This window comes from Eriocheir sinensis, chromosome 42, assembly GCF_024679095.1.
Source record: "Eriocheir sinensis breed Jianghai 21 chromosome 42, ASM2467909v1, whole genome shotgun sequence".
Classification (NCBI taxonomy): domain Eukaryota; kingdom Metazoa; phylum Arthropoda; class Malacostraca; order Decapoda; family Varunidae; genus Eriocheir; species Eriocheir sinensis.
In genome coordinates, this window is record NC_066550.1 from 13,528,691 (window position 1) to 13,540,759 (window position 12,069).

General features: G+C 43.9%; 2 protein-coding genes and 2 long non-coding RNA genes across 4 annotated transcripts in view; 1 reads left to right on the forward strand and 3 right to left on the reverse strand.

Moving 5' to 3' along the window:
• LOC127010077 (serine/arginine repetitive matrix protein 2-like) overlaps window positions 1-556 on the reverse strand; it is a 2,228-nt gene extending 1,672 nt beyond the window's left edge. The window contains exon 1 of the mRNA XM_050883893.1: window positions 439-556. The gene's annotated coding sequence lies outside the window, so the exon portion shown is untranslated. The remainder of the gene's footprint in view (window positions 1-438) is intronic.
• Window positions 557-1,469: 913 nt separating this feature from the next.
• LOC127010082 (uncharacterized) lies at window positions 1,470-3,831 on the forward strand. The gene is made up of 2 exons (XR_007762850.1): window positions 1,470-3,642; window positions 3,673-3,831. It is a non-coding gene; the product is annotated as an uncharacterized LOC127010082 (long non-coding RNA).
• On the reverse strand, window positions 3,601-5,338 carry LOC127010083 (uncharacterized). The gene is made up of 2 exons (XR_007762851.1): window positions 4,784-5,338; window positions 3,601-4,687 (listed from the first exon to the last, which is right to left on the reverse strand). It is a non-coding gene; the product is annotated as an uncharacterized LOC127010083 (long non-coding RNA).
• Window positions 5,339-5,601: 263 nt separating this feature from the next.
• LOC127010084 (xaa-Pro aminopeptidase 3-like) lies at window positions 5,602-11,025 on the reverse strand. Its single transcript, XM_050883896.1, has 7 exons — window positions 10,884-11,025; window positions 9,908-10,110; window positions 9,277-9,429; window positions 8,133-8,778; window positions 7,289-7,533; window positions 6,367-6,487; window positions 5,602-5,771 (listed from the first exon to the last, which is right to left on the reverse strand). Exons 1-7 carry the CDS (start codon window positions 10,939-10,941, stop codon window positions 5,602-5,604), a joined length of 1,596 nt encoding a protein of 531 aa, XP_050739853.1. The 5' UTR covers window positions 10,942-11,025.
• Window positions 11,026-12,069: the final 1,044 nt, after the last annotated feature.

Below are 12,069 nucleotides of genomic sequence, written 5' to 3' on the forward strand. Positions count from 1 at the left end.
ATTAGCCTGGAGGTGAAAGCTGAAAAATATAAAATAAACGTCGATATGAACGTTCCCTCCCATACTAACATGCTGTAAGCCTTTGAGAGTCTCCAATACCATCCTTATTTAAGCCTTCAGGGGGGCCTAAGATAATATTCTCTACTCCTGAATATATAAATGGACCTTAAGATTAATTAGACTGGAGGTGAATGTTGAAAATAAGAAATAAACGTAGATATAAACGTTTTTCTCATTCGTTCCTTCTTTAATCATTCACTGACATGCCATACGCGTTTGACAGACCCACCAATACCACCCTTATTTAAGCCTTCAGGGGGGACTTAAGGTAATATATTCTACTCCTATAAGTTAAATATGACCTTAGAGTTAATTAAGGTGGAGGTAAAGGCTGAAAAATAGGAAATAAACGCAGAAATAAACGTTTTTTGAGCTCACCTTCCCCTTCACGCCTCCGGGACGCTGTGTTGTGGCGGGCTTGGACAGTCTTCCCTCCCGTACAGTTCCTACGTTTTTTCACTATTTCTCTATTTTTAAGGATTTCTACACACTTTTTCTGGCTTGATTTGAGTTTTGTGTGTTTTAGAGTTACTTATTTGTGTTGCATCTACTTATTTTTGCGTTTTGGGTTAGTTCACTGCATCTTAGGTTTTCCTCTTGTTCCTATTTTGGGGTAATTTAAGTATTTCATCAACGTTTTCTGACGTAATTGGAATCTAATGTGTTATGTCTTCACTTAAATTTAGTTATATTACGTTTTTCCGACGTTTTTCCAAAGTTCGCAGTACGTTGATTTCTCATATTATTCCTATTTTGAGCTAGTTAAAGCATCCCACCCTCATTTCCTGACTCCACTTGAACCTAGGATACATTCTCTCCCTTTATTTCTATCTATATGTGGTGTAATAAACGTTTGAGGAAAGTCGTCCTTGGGCCAGGTTGCGACAAACGTTCCTGTTCACCTCTCCATTGATTGATGCTTTTTATGGCCTCCTCCTCCACCTTCCTCCATGACCTTGATGCACATTAATAAACTGCCTTGTATTGTTGCTCTTTTATTTACTTAGACGCTATATGAATGCTGGTTCCTGTATATTAAAAGTCTGAGCTGCGTAAAAGACTATAGCAAATCCTTTAAATATATGGGATTTCTCAACTTGCACTTTTCATTGATGGATTTGACCTTGATACACTTTAATAAACTGCCTTATACTATTCCTCTTACATTTACTTAGACGCTATATGAATGCTGGTTCCTGTATATTAAAAGTCTGAGCTGCGTAAAAGACCATACTAGCAAATCCTTGAAATATGAGATTCCTTTCCTTGCACTTTTCATTGGTGGATTTTACCTTGATAGACACTAATAAACTGCCTTGTATTGTTGCTCTTTCATTTATTTAGACGCTATATAGGAGCTGGTTACTGTATATTAAAAGTCTGAGCTGCATAAAAGACTATTAGGTGAATCCTTTATTTCCCACTAAGTACTTTAATTTCTATGATGGATTTGAATGTGAATGTTCCTCTTACATTCACTTAGACGCTATAAAGGTGCTGGTTCCTGCATATTAAAAGTCTGAGCTGCATAAAAGACTATACAAGCAAGTCTTTTTTTGTGTGTGTGTATTTCGTTGGCGATATACCCCAAGAGACACAACAATTTGATTTTGGAAATAGTTAAGGTCATTTTAATACAGCACTAGAAAATTATGAAAACTGGTAGAATTGAGCGATGGATACACGGATACTTATGAAACAAAGCCTGTCTGTCCAAGCTATGAGTGTAGAAATGATTGACAACCATTTGATTTTGGAAATAGTTAAGGACATTTTAATACAGCACCAGAAAATTATGAAAACAAGAAGAATTGAGCCATGGGTACACAGATACTTATGAAACAAGGCCTTTCTGCCCAAGCTATGAGTGTAGAAATGACTGACAACCATTTGATTTTGGAAACAGTTAAGGACATTTTAATATAGCACTAGAAAATTATGAAAACTGGAAGAATTGAGCTATGGATACCCAGATACTTATGAAACAAAGCCCTTTCTGTCCAAGCTATGAGTGAAGAAATGATTGACAACCATTTGATTTTGGAAATAGTTAAGGACATTTTAATATAGCACTAGAAAATTATGAAAACAAGTAGAATTGAGCCATGGATACACAGATACTTATGAAACAAAGCCCTTTCTGTCCAAGCTATGAGTGTAGAAATGATCGACAACCATTTGATTTTGGAAACAGTTAAGGACATTTTAATATAGCACTAGAAAATTATGAAAACTGGTAAAATTGAGCGATGGATACACAGATACTTATGAAACAAAGCCCTTTCTGTCCAAGCTATGAGTGAAGAAATGATTGACAACCATTTGATTTTGGGAATAGTTAAGGACATTTTGATACAGCACTAGAAAATTATGAAAACAAGTAGAATTGAGCTATGGATACCCAGATACTTATGAAACAAAGTAAAATCAAGTTATGAAGGGCCTGTCCATCCAAGCTATGAGTGTAGAAATGATTGACAACCATTTGATTTTGGAAACAGTTAAGGACATTTTAATACAGCACCAGAAAATTATGAAAACTGGAAGAATTGAGCCATGGGTACCCAGTTTTCCTAAGCCATGAGGGTATAGATTAGCAACAAGATGAATTAAGGTTGACAGGATACATTAATTAATCTTCCTTTACCTTTACGAATAAATGAAAAACAATGAAGTTCTTTGTCTATAAACTTTAATTAGTATAAATCTCCACTGGGAAAAATAATCATATATAAACTGACATGCTATAAAAAATAAATGCCAATAATAGCCATAAAATATTAAGCTTCCAACTAAGGGTATGGATGACAGATTTTGACTTGGAATAATATTTTTTGAAGAGATGCAGAGACTCATAATGAATGCAAGTCATCCGAGAATTTAGAAGAGTTACTGAGTCATTCAAATTTACAGGAGCATGAGACACTACAGGCCAGTTCCAACGTTAAACACAATGCTTTTCAGAAGAGATGCAGAGACTCATAATGAATGCAAGTCGTCCGAGAATTTAGAAGAGTTACTGAGTCATTCAAATTTACAGGAGCATGAGACACTAAAGGGCAGTTCCAACGTTAAAACACAATAGGCTTCAACCTGCCAAACTAGAAAATGAGAACTATATGGAACTGGAAATAAAGGCAAAAAGATATTAGTGAACATTTCAAAAACACCATCAGGCCACCCCATCCACAATAGCCTCGACATTAAGCCCCGCCCCTTTCCCCCCATTCAGAGCATATGATTGGACGATACATCAGCAAGCCACACCTCTTTTCTAACCAGTCTGCATGTGATTGGTGGATGCTGGGAAGGGTTAAATCTCACTGGTGGATGATGGGAAAGGTCAAATCTTATTGGTGGATGCTGGGAAGGGTTGAATCTTATTGGTGGATGCTGGGAAGGGTTGAATCTCATTGGTGGATGCTGGGAAGGGTTGAATCTCATTGGTGGATGCTGGGAAGGGTTGAATCTCATTGGTGGATGCTGGGAAGGGTTGAATCTCATTGGTGGATGCTGGGAAGGGTTGAATCTCATTGGTGGATGCTGGGAAGGGTTGAATCTCATTGGTGGATGCTGGGAAGGGTTGAATCTTATTGGTGGATGCTGGGAAAGGATTAAATCTTATTGGTGGATCTGGGAGAGGTGAATTTTATTGGTTGATGTGCGACTGATGTGGGCGGGGCATAAAATCGATGTTAATGTGAACAGAGCACTATAGGGTTAACATGGAACCTCACACACACACATACACACACACACACATACATACACCAGTAATACAGAACAGGAATGAGAGAGAGAGAGAGAGAGGAGAGATGATGCAAGGGAAGGGAAAATACTAAACAAACCAAGCAAATTACATGACCCTTCCCTTCCAACACCATCCCCTCTCTCTCTCTCTCTCTCTCTCTCTCTCTCTCTCTCTCATCCTCCGCTACCTCTTACGAAGCGAGTATACAAAAGTCCTTCACTGCAAAGACATAGAAAATCACCCCCATCACCACGAGACACATATAAATTAGTGTAGAAAGATTTGCTATTGAACACACGGTAAGAGAGAGCAGTCACCCTTGAAAGAGGAACTACCTAGCTGCGTTTTCTGTGGTCTTAAGAATGTATAGACTGCCCAATTGACCCTCCTATCTCGTTTTGCGTAAGTATGTATTGTAGAGAATTGTGAGTACCGGTAATTTGGGTTTCGGTAAATATGTTTCTCTCCCCCTCCTCCTCTTCCTCTTTCTCCTCTTCAATATCCAACTTCTTCTTATCTTCTCCTCCTCCTCTCCTCCTCCTTATGACTAATGTTTTAAACTTCTGGTAACTAAACTACTTCTCCTCCTCCTCCTCCTTCTCTTCTTCTTCTTCTGCCTCCTCCTCTTCCTCCTCCTCCTCCTCCAGCCTTACCGCCTAGTGACTTAAACAAGAGATGCTGTGCGCTTACAAGTCCTCAGCAAGATTATCGGGACCAAGCCGTTGAACATGAGACCGTTTGGCATCGGCGAGTGACGTGTGTGTGGTGTGTGGGTGATTGAGACGCACACACACACACACACACACACACACACACAGACAAACACACACACACATAGATATATACAGTTCCTCTCCTTAACATAACAGACTTTCCCTGCATACACACACACACACACACACACACACAGACAAACACACACACACATAGATATATACAGTTCCTCTCCTTAACATAATAGACTTTCCCTACACACACACACACACACACACACACACACTCTCCCTAACTATAAAACTGGGACTCTCATTTTCTCCCTTATTATGGTACTTTTGTAAGCTTTTTTCCTCTTCCTTTCTTTCTTTAACAGCTCTCCCTGACACTCCCTCTCTCTCTCTCTCTCTCTCTCTCCCTTTTTTCCATTTTCTCTCCCTTCTTTACACACACACACACACACACACACATACCTCCTGACACTCCCTCACTCTCTCCTTCACTCCCTGTCTCCCTTCTTCCCTCCCTTTTACACATACACACATACTTCCTGACTCTCTCTCCCTTCCTTTCATTCCCTCCCTTCATCTCAAACTGCTTCCTAATACTCCCTTCCTCTCCTTCCCTCCCTTTTTTTACACTATCATCTGTTTCTCCTTCTTCCTCTCCCTTTCTTCCTTCCCTCTCCTTCCTCTCCCTCTTCCTCCCTTCATCTAACACCACTCTCCTTCCTCTCCCTCCCCTTCCCTTCCTCTCCTTCCCCTTCCCTCCCTTCCTTCATCTTACATCACTTCCTTCCCTTCCCCTTCCTTTCCTTCCCTATCCTTCATCTTATACCCCTTCCTTCCCTCCCTCTCCTTCCCTTCCCTCCCTCATCTTACACCCCTTCCTTCCTTCCCTCTCCTTCCCTTTCCCTTCCTTCCCTCCCTTCATCCTTCCTTCCTCCTCTCCTTCCCTTCCTTCCTTCCCTCTCCTTCCCTTTCCCTTCCTTCCCTCCCTTCATCTAACACCACTTCCCTCCCTCTCCTTCCCTTTCCCTCCCTCCCTTCCTATCCCCCCCCTTCCCTCCCTCCCCCTCACTTATAATCGGCCCCCACCGTCGCCTCCACCTCGTCGGGATGCTTCGGACACGCTGCGGTCAGCACCTCCACACCGTCCTCCGTCACCAGCACGTCATCCTCCAGCCGCACCCCAAGGCCCAGGTACCGAGAGGGGACGGCTGCATTGTCCCCTCGAACGTAGATGCCTGCGGAGAGAGAGGCAGTGTGACGGGGTTGAATTATTAGCATTATTTTTATCATGAGACGAAATTGGTACGATGCTGGGAAGGGTTGAATCTTATTGGTGGATGCTGGGAAGGGTTGAATCTTACTGGTGGATGCTGGGAAGGGTTGAATCTTACTGGTGGATGCTGGGAAAGGCTAAATCTTATTGGTGGATGCTGGGAAGGGTTGAATCTTACTGGTGGATGCTGGGAAGGGCTAAATCTCACTGGTGGATGCTGGGAAGGGTTGAATCTCACTGGTGGATGCTGGGAAAGGCTAAATCTCACTGGTGGATGCTGGGAAAGGCTAAATCTTATTGGTGGATGCTGGGAAAGGCTAAATCTTATTGGTGGATGCTGGGAAGGGTTGAATCTTACTGGTGGATGCTGGGAAGGGCTAAATCTCACTGGTGGATGCTGGGAAAGGCTAAATCTCACTGGTGGATGCTGGGAAAGGCTAAATCTTATGTGCGACTGATGTGAGGGACTGAAGGAGAGGGAAGGGTCCAAACGCTATAAGCCTCCTGTTGAGCATCCCTTAACCACCTGAGATGCTGAGAGAGAAAATGACACCCACCTGGCTCCACGGTGATGACGGTGCCGGGCGTGAGGGGCCGCGAGCGAGGCACCAGCGCTGTGTCATGAACGTCCATCCCGAGGTAGTGACTCACGTGGTGCGGGCAGAACATGTACGCTGCCTGGGGGTGAAGGGGTGGTAAGGGGAGGTTAGGTAAGTTAGGTTACTTTGTGATAGGGCAGTTGTTATTTTAGGATATTTTGCTATGTCATTTAATCTACTTTAATTTGGTAGATTATATGTCATTTAATGTTATTTTAGGATATTTTACTATGTCATTTAATCTACTTTAATTTGGTAGATTATGTCATTTAATGTTATTTTAGGATATTTTACTATGTCATTTAATCTACTTTAATTTGGTAGATTATGTCATTTAATGTTATTTTAGGATATTTTACTATGTCATTTAATCTACTTTAATTTGGTAGATTATGTCATTTAATGTTATTTTAGGATATTTTGCTATGTCATTTAATCTACTTTAATTTGGTAGATTATGTCATTTAAGTTAGGTTACTTTATGATAGGGCAGTTGTTATTTTAGGATATTTTGCTATGTCATTTAATCTACTTTAATTTGGTAGATTATGTCATTTAAGTTAGGTTACTTATGATAGGGCAGTTGTTATTTTAGGATATTTTGCTATGTCATTTAATCTACTTTAATTTGGTAGATTATGTCATTTAAGTTAGGTTATTTTAGGATAGCCAATTTAAGTTATCTAAGGTTATTTTGTTGGGTCATCTAAGTTATAATAATTTAGGTTAGGTTATATAAGTCTGGTTAATTTAGGTTGGGTCATTTAAATAGGGTTATTTTAGGAAAGGTCACTTAAGTTATTTCAGTTTATTTTCTGTTGGGTCATTTAAGTTCAGTTATATTAGGTTAGGTCACTGTCATCCCTGCCCTCCCACTCACCCTGGATAGCTGCATGCCAGAGTAGCTCAGCGGCAGGATACACAGCTCCTGCAGCACCCGGCCCAGCGCTGAACACATGAGGGAGAAGAGCTGGTCCAGGGTGGGGCGCTGGGAGGCACACGCCCGCACCACCTCCTCCTGGACCTCCAGCGTCGCCTCGTACAGGTCACGCTGGGCTGGGCTAAACTCGCCACTCACAGGCCAGGTCCTTGTGACGTCACCGCTGTACCCACGGAACTCAGCACCTGTTGGGGATGGTGGAAGGAGTGTTTAATAATATATATATCCCTAGAACACAAACGCTGGGTGAATTTCTCCCGCGTGGACAAGGTGATCACGTGATTTGGGGGTTTAGAAGGTTTGAGTCCCCCATAAAAACCTTCTTAGGCATCCCACCTGCAGAACTAAGCACCTGGTGGAGAAGTTGGGTGTTGGAGTTTTGTGGGCTAGAAGGTTTAAGTTCCCCACTAAAATACCCTCCCAGCACAGTCTAACCCCCTGATACCAAAGAAGATCCTCATGCAAGATGGCGCCACTATAAACACTCGCCTGCGCCAGAACGGGCTGGGCTGACCATCAGGCCCCACCTGGAAGAAGCCTTGGGCCGACCATCGGGCCCCACCGGGAAGATGCCTACCGGCGCAATAGGCAACAACGTAAAAAAATAAATAAATAAATAAAATAAAAAATAAATAAAATAAATAAATAAAAGAAAAAAGGCCTCCTCTAAAACATCCTGACGCTGCTAGTTTGTCTGAGCATACACTTGGGCGCTGCTACTACTGCTACAACAACTACCACAGCTCCTACTACAACCACTACCACACCGAGGGTTGGGGCTCACCAGCGTCCATGAGCACCATCTGGCCGGGCTGCACGAGGGCGTTGTTGGAAGTGTAGTGGATGGTGTTGGCGCGCGGCCCGCCGGCCACCACGGGGGGGTAGGCCAGGTGGTCCGCGCCACGCATCCTGGCCTGGTAGTCCACCGTGGCAAACAGCTGGTGTTCGGCCGCTGGGGCGCGCGTGGCCCTCATGGTGGCAGCGATGGCCTCCCCGGATATCCTGCAGGCCTGGCGCATCAGCTGCTGCTCCGCCGGGGACTTGACCACCCGCAGGGAGTGGATGTGAGGCCGGGGGCTCTCCGTGGCGCCCAGCCTGCCGCCCGCCGCCAGCCAGGCCTGGAGCTGGCGGTGCAGGCCGGGGCTGGGGGCCGTCTCGGGGTGGTACCACAGCGCCGGGGAGCCGAGGTCACGCTCCAGCTTGTCCAGGTACCGGGTCAGCTCCTCCAGGGGCAGCCCCGCGTCCACGCCCCACACCCCCGGGGAGTGGCAGGGCCGGGTGCGTGGGCCATCCCAGAGCTCCTGTGGCGGCTCGTGGCGGGGCGTGAACATGACGGAGCGGTGGTGGGGTGCGGGGCGGCCGGGCAGGGTGTGCAGCAGCAGCAGGCACCCAGGCTCCAGGCACCCACTCAGGTACAGCATGTCCGTGTCCTGCACCAGCCACAACACAGACACCCAAGAACAAAAGGACGGAAGGAATTACACGATGAATCAGTTTTATTTTAGGTTATTTACAGTTAGGTCATTTGTGTTAGGTTATTTAAGCCACCAGAGAAGTAGTCGTCAGGTAGGTTAGGTTAGACTGATGCATGTATAAAAGATTTTGAGCTATTTATGTATTTTTTATGTTCATTTTAAGGTCATGATTCACCTAAGAGTTACCATGAAGGGGTGGTAAGGGGACAAACACATGTATAAAATATAGTCATCATATTTTGGAACTGAACAAAGGAAGAAGAAGGAAAGGAAGATAAAAAAGGAAAAGAAAAAGGAAAATAATGGGAAAAAAAAAACAGAAAAATAAGTAAGGATAAATGGATAAGCAGTCATTCTTGTTTCCATTATACAGTATTTCACCGTTGAGCTCTTCCTTCACTGTAAAAAAAAAAATAAAGAAAACTCAGCCCAGCATCATCTCGGGTCACCCACCTGTCTATAGAGGTAGGGAATCTTGTCCACCATGTAGCGTTTAGGAGTGCCGGGGAGCAGAACAACATGGTGCCGCCCCTCCCCCTCCCCCAGGCGCTCCATCAGACGGTGCCGACGTTCGCTGTATTCCTCTCTCGTGATGCCGAATGTGACCTGCGATACAGATATATGAACGAACGTAAACACGGGGTAGAAAATATCGACTGTGTATTTTTTCTTTTACGGCAATTCAAGATAATGAAGACAAAGATAAAGAAAGAGAAAAAGATGAAGAAGAAGAAGAAGAAGAAGAAGAGGAGGGTGAAGAGGATGGAGAAAAATAAGAAGAGGAAGAAGAAGATGCAGAACAAGAACAAGAAGAACAAGGAAAAACAAGACAAAGAAGAAAAAGAAGAAGAAAATGAAGAGAAGTAGATGAAGAAAAAATTGAAGAAGAAAAATAAGATATTGATAAAGGAAAAGGAGAAGAAAAAAAGAAGAAGAAAAGGATGAAGAACAACAAGAGCAAGATGATGAAAATGGCAAAGAAGAAAAAGAAGAAGAAAGAGAAGACAAAACAAGATTATGAAGAAGAAAACGAAGAAAAAGAAGACAAAGGATATCCCCAGACATCCCCCATAGGACTCCTCACCTCACCATACTGCAGGAGGTGTGGGTGTGTGTGTGGGAGGGGCTGGCCGGCAAGGATCCCCTCCCGCGCGTCCTTCACCCCCTCCCCCTCCTCCTCCTCCTCAGGCCGGCGGAGGGGGCGGTCGGGGCGGCGGTGGTGCCCGGCGGAGTGACACAGCCGCCGCTGCCATGCATTACCCGCCACTCCTTGGACTCCACTGCATCCTGGAGGCAGGGGGGGGGGGGGGGGGGATAGTTAGGGTAAATATCTAGAATAACACCCAACTCATATCCCTCGGCCCTCCTAAATCAAAATGGTGGGCCTAATGCAATTTTTTTCTAGTAAGTTTCCATCTTTTTTTATTCTTCTGCAAACTTGAAAATTGATAGTATGATAAAATTGGGTTAGTGGTAGGCCTAAACAGATGTATTACCAGTGTTAAAATGTATTCTGAGGCAAGATATGTGTTTCCTGTGTTCTTTAAGTTCAAAAGGATTAGTATTTGTCAAGGAAACCTGCCTAGAAGTCCTCCAAGGCAAGATATATGTATTTTCATTGTAGGCCTAACCAGACGGACCTAGGCCTAAACAGACGTTCTATGGCAAATTAAGGCAAGATCTGTTTCCCGTGTTCATTAAGTTCATAAAGATTAGTATTAGTCAAGGAAACCTACCTAGAAGTCCTCCAAGGCAAGATATATGTATTTTCAATGTAGGCCTAACCAGACGGACCTAGGCCTAAACAGACGTTATATGGCAAACTAAGGCAAGATCTGTGTTTCCCGTGTTCTTTACGTTCATGAGGATTATTATTAGTCAAGGGAACCTGCCTAGAAGTCCTCCAAGGCAAGATATATGTGTTCAGACGGTCCTAGGCCTAACGAGACGTCCTATAACAAAGTCCGTATTTCCTATTTCCAGATGTTTTCTAAGGCAAGATATGTGTTTCCTGTGTTCTTCATGTTCCTAAGGTTCAGTATTAGTCATAAGGGGCTCACCTAGGCGTCCTCCCTTCGCCCTGACGCCAAAAAGGAGGGCGGACCTGAGGGCGTCCATGTTTGTTTTGGTCGTCAGCTGATCGGCGTCCGGATGCCTGCACGTGACCTTGACCTCGGCCTTCACTGCGTGGTACTCTCACCTGGTTGTCAGCGTCAGTATAACCTCGGCCACTTCATCTGGTTGTGCCGTGCAAATTCTCTGGATAGCGATATCTGTCAAATCCTCCCAGATGACAGGTGTCCTTTTGCTCTAATTGGTTAAACTCGATCCCTCAGAACGCGGCCTTAGAGCTCCGCCCACGTGACCTCCCCCATTCCCTGTCCTCCCTCCTAATGAGAGTAATGACCCTACTCTCTCTCTCACACACACACACACACATTCTGATAATGCTAAGCTTCTAGACCAGGTCAGGGCACGTTAATTAGTAATAACATAACATTCCATTCATACTTCCTCTGAGAATCTATGTCTTGAATTATCTTCCACAACGAGTAATAAGGACCAAAAGATAACAGGGTGACTAGTTGAGTGTATCTTCCTGAGAAAACGACTTGTGAGATTGCAGGCAACGAAGAGCAGAGGACATATGAGCCAGATACTCTCCAAGCTCCTCCGGGTCACGTTTTCAGGTTATCAGCTTTCAAGTCGCCGAACTGACCTGTTTGCTTATCTAGCCCTTGACCTTCCCCACGCCACTCTGGAGCGACCAATCTGCGCACCCTCCCCCGTCATAATCTAACGTTTCGACGATAAGGAAGTAGCGGAAAGCAAGTATTTATAAGAATTGTAACTCAACTAAGCTCTAGAATCTATTAACATCAGCAGCATCATAGTTTAATATACCTTCTGATGGACTACAAATCTATACTTTATACTTAATTATTGACAGTGAGGTGATAAACTTGTTAATAATTCACCCTTACAATCAAATAGGTTCTGAATTATTAAGTTATCTCTATATACCCCATTCATTAACCCAGTAGCTGAGGGGGATCATGTCTCTTAAAGGACCCTCTAAGCAAAGATGAGAAAAAAACATCACTCACAAACCATTTCATAATAAATGTCCAGTGCATTTGTGATCAGTTTATGCATCATCTATTTTTGGGGTTTATATCATGGCACAAATTTTGCCCGTCGCTGGTACACGGTAAAGCCACAAATTTGGCCCCTCGCTGGTACACG